Source organism: Sprattus sprattus, assembly GCF_963457725.1.
Source record: "Sprattus sprattus genome assembly, chromosome: 5".
Lineage (NCBI taxonomy): Eukaryota > Metazoa > Chordata > Actinopteri > Clupeiformes > Clupeidae > Sprattus > Sprattus sprattus.
The window spans coordinates 25586087-25590003 of NC_137924.1; the positions used below are offsets into that span (position 1 = coordinate 25586087).

A 3917-nucleotide genomic window follows, 5' to 3' on the forward strand; every position below is an offset into this window, starting at 1 on the left:
CTTTGAAAAATAGACAGAACATTTTCCAAATGTTTCTGCTGCCATCGTTAATTTTTGACTACCCTCACCCACTGAATCACACTGGCCATGCAATGAGCATACGTGTCAATAAAACCTGCGCAGAGTTGACAGACAGAAGTTATATTTAAAGAGTCAGGAGTGAATCAAAGCTTTTAATGACAATTATGTATGTAAGTATTCTGCAAAGTGTGATTTAGCAAGCACATTTGGAATAAATCAAGTAAAAAAAAAGAATGGGAGCATTCAGAGAATGCAAACCTCCGCCTTGTGACCTTGACCTTTGACCTTGACATCTGAAAATCTAATCAATTATTGCCATTATATTACCCAATCTCCCCACAAAGTTTGATGGAAATCGGTCCATGCGTTTCTGCGTAATCCTGCTGACAAACAAACAAACAAACAAACATACAGGGGCGAAAACATAACCTCCTTGGCGGAGGTAATAATTAATTTAACTCTCATATTACTTAGAAGACAGAAGTGACAGATGACTATATGCAAACACACATCACCTCAAAGAGCCTTCACAGACACGTCTTACTCATCTCACATGTGTGTGCAGTTACAGCCAAACAGTGCTTGGAGAATCCCACCTGCCTCCCATCATACAACTCCCACAAGTTTGCTTGATGTATTATATGAATTTCCAACTGACATTTACAATTCTCAATGCAGGGCATTGCATTGATGTTAACATTTCCTATTTGGGTGTGCTACTTCATACGGTGTATCAGTTATACGGAGGTAAACAATAATTAACGTATTATCTATTAGTGCAACCTCCAAAGTAGGGTGATGACGTGATGTCCAATTATGTTATCGTGGCTGATATGTATTCATTAAGTTTGACTGCCATCACAAATGTAAATTACACGCCGGGATTTTGCCCCTTTTGTTAATTGATTCATCAATTGAGCGCAGCTGAAACATGGTCCACAGGAAGGTTCCCGCTTTCAGTAATTGACAACACGTGCAGAAAAACAAGTATAAAAACACAGTGGCTTCTAGGCCCTGTTATATCGCACTTGGATTTCATTTCTCTTCGCAACATAGTCTGGCATAGAGCTTCATTCGAGATGGCATCCGGCAGTCTCCAGATCTTAGGCATTACTCTAGCAATTATTGGCTGGATGGGATCTATCGTTATTTGCGCTCTACCGATGTGGAAAGTGACTGCATTTATTGGTAACAACATAGTAACGGCGCAGATCTTCTGGGAAGGCTTGTGGATGAACTGCGTGATGCAGAGCACGGGACAGATGCAGTGCAAGGTCTACGATTCCATGCTGGCTCTCCCACGGGACCTGCAGGCCGCCCGCGCACTGGTCGTCATTTCCATCCTGGTGACCATCATGGGTATCCTGTTGTCCGTCGCTGGAGGAAAATGCACCAACTGCCTGGAAGATGGGGCAGCCAAAGCCAAAGTCGTTGTTGTAGCGGGCGTGTTCTTCCTAGTCGGCGGCGTCCTCTGCTTGATTCCAGTCTCCTGGTCGGCCCACTCCGTCATCAGGGATTTCTACAACCCCATCATCGTCGACGCGCAGAGGCGGGAGCTGGGCGCATCGCTGTTCATCGGTTGGGGGGCCGCTGGACTGCTGCTTCTCGGTGGAGCCCTTCTCTGCTGCCAGTGTCCCAAGAGTGACGACCGCGGCTACTCTGCAAAGTATTCGGCCCCAAGGTCAAATTCTACCGGGCGAGCCTACGTCTGATTGCCTAGAGTGGTTTTATAGGAACTCCACATTGTGTGGAGACGTTTGTGTTAAAATGGTTTTAGCGAGCTTGTTCACCTCTTCTGGGTTTTTTTATTAAATAAATTATTTGAATTTTAACCTTGGTTGTGTACTCTCTCTTTCCACCTTTTGATATTCCACCATTGTCTGCATGTTTAGCCATGGAATTTGCATTTCATGCTTGCTACCGATTTACTGGTGGGTTATCTGCAGATATGCTGCATTTTTAAAGTTTTTGCCTGGGAGCAGCTGCTTCCACACATTTTTTTGCGCACAGCCAACAGGCCTTTTTGTGGCCGGACTGCCTTTGTGGCCAGACTGACTTTTCTTTATATATTATTATTTCTAACTAGCTTCTGTTACCCAGTATTTTGGGGTGAGTGCTCTCTGATGGACTGCCACCCATCCTGCATGTCTGTAGTCCTGCTTAAACGCACCTGATCAGTTAATCATGATTCTCTTGCCCAAATCTGGTTGTGTTGAGCTAACCAAGAGCCCTGCTGAGTCAGGTGCTCAGTGGAGGAAATGGAAGCCCTATGGGACCCGGTGTACTGCCAGAGCAGGTTTCCCAAGCCCTGTGTTAGGAGCCGAGCTACTGAAATAGTTACAACTTTAGAGCCTTTCCATTTATTTCCTCTATAATTTAAATGCTTTCTAGGCTTTTGCAGCTCACTGGTATCAGATGCTTGTTTTTACATTGCATGTTGTAAATTAAATATTTCAGACTTCAAAGCTGTTAAGTTCACAGTGGGTGCTTTAAATCTCACACTCATGCTCTTCAGTTTTCTTACACCAGGGTTATATTGTCTATAACTGAATGAAGCCACTTGGCACCAGTGTCTGCATATGACTTGCATTTAAGCATGGTCACACTATCACATATTCAAGCCTTCTGGGGACCTAAACTTGGCTGCCCTCCTGGTTATTCTGTTTATGTGCCGGTAAGCAGACTGTCATTTATGTGAGGTTTTTGTAAGTTTTTTTTTTTTTTTTTTTAAGGCATTAAGGTACATTGACATTCCCATGCCTTCAGTTTGCTTTCTCTTCAATCTGGTCTTTTTGGTTGAAAGCATTTATATATTCTATTTTGGGCAAGGACTGTCAACAAAAATAAAAAGCCCCCAGTGTATGAATCTTATGGGAAGAAGCCCCTTATGGGCAGTGTGTTGGTTTGTAAAGATTGCACTGCTGTGTGCTTGTTGCATGCACGAAAACTTCAAAGTTGAAACACCTGCTGTATAGTTCTCTTAAACTATGCCAACCCCCCTGAGGTGAGTGTGTGTGAATCACAGTTTCTGTCTGCAGTTCCTCATACTGGGGTGGTGTGTTGAAGCAGACCTAGGCAGCAGACAGCTTTTGATGACAGTAGCTTATCTTGCTGGTGTTAGTGTGGAAACAGGTTTACCCAGGTCAGTCAGCATAGTTTTTCCCTCACTTTCACCTGCAGGGCTTACCCTGGGGTGGGCTTCCAGCTCTATGTTACAGACATACAGTTGCAAATATTCAACACCCATAAGATTGAAATGATTAACATAGCAGATTATTATTTATTTTTTAAAGAGCATGATTTAGCTTTGGATGACTTCTTTATCAGTTCAGATTAACATAAAATCAACAAAGAAAATGTATGCTGCAAAACATCTACAGGATAATCTGATGAAGGCCGGGACAACTGGTTCAGTGGGAACTATGAGACTATCCCTGAATAAACAAGTACTTCTTGGCCGCCCTTCCAAGACACATGCCACTCCAGACCACGAGGAGCATCAACTTACACTCTAGTATATTTAGGGGGGGCTCAGTGGCAAAAATACCAATTCTCTTGTAATGGGGCTTTAAGTCATGTTCATTTAAAGTTTTATTATGTTAAGATTGATGTGTAAATAGGTCTGTGGTGCTTTGTTGGAAGCAGAGAGGAGCCTGCATCCTGTGGTATCGATTACGTTATTGTAACCTTATAATAAATTCAAAGATTCAAGAACTGTTTTTTTACCAACAAATGAGGCATCTTGTAAATTACATCTTATCACACTAAATGACAGGACTACAGGACTACATGACAGTCCATTAAAGTATGCACTCATAGCCATAGCTAAATATCAGTCTCTCCGGGATCTTGCGATGGTTTGTTGGGATTGGTTTGGTGAAAAGCGACTGAATTTG

General features: G+C 42.8%; 1 protein-coding gene across 1 annotated transcript; it reads left to right on the forward strand.

Annotated features, from left to right (window-relative positions):
- Nucleotides 1–1100: 1100 nt before the first annotated feature.
- On the forward strand, nt 1101–1733 carry LOC308365693 (claudin-like protein ZF-A89; the record flags this gene model as incomplete). Its single annotated transcript, XM_080839202.1, has 1 exon — nt 1101–1733. One exon carries the CDS (start codon nt 1101–1103, stop codon nt 1731–1733), a length of 633 nt encoding a protein of 210 aa, XP_080695328.1.
- Between the last annotated feature and the right edge of the window lie 2184 nt (nt 1734–3917).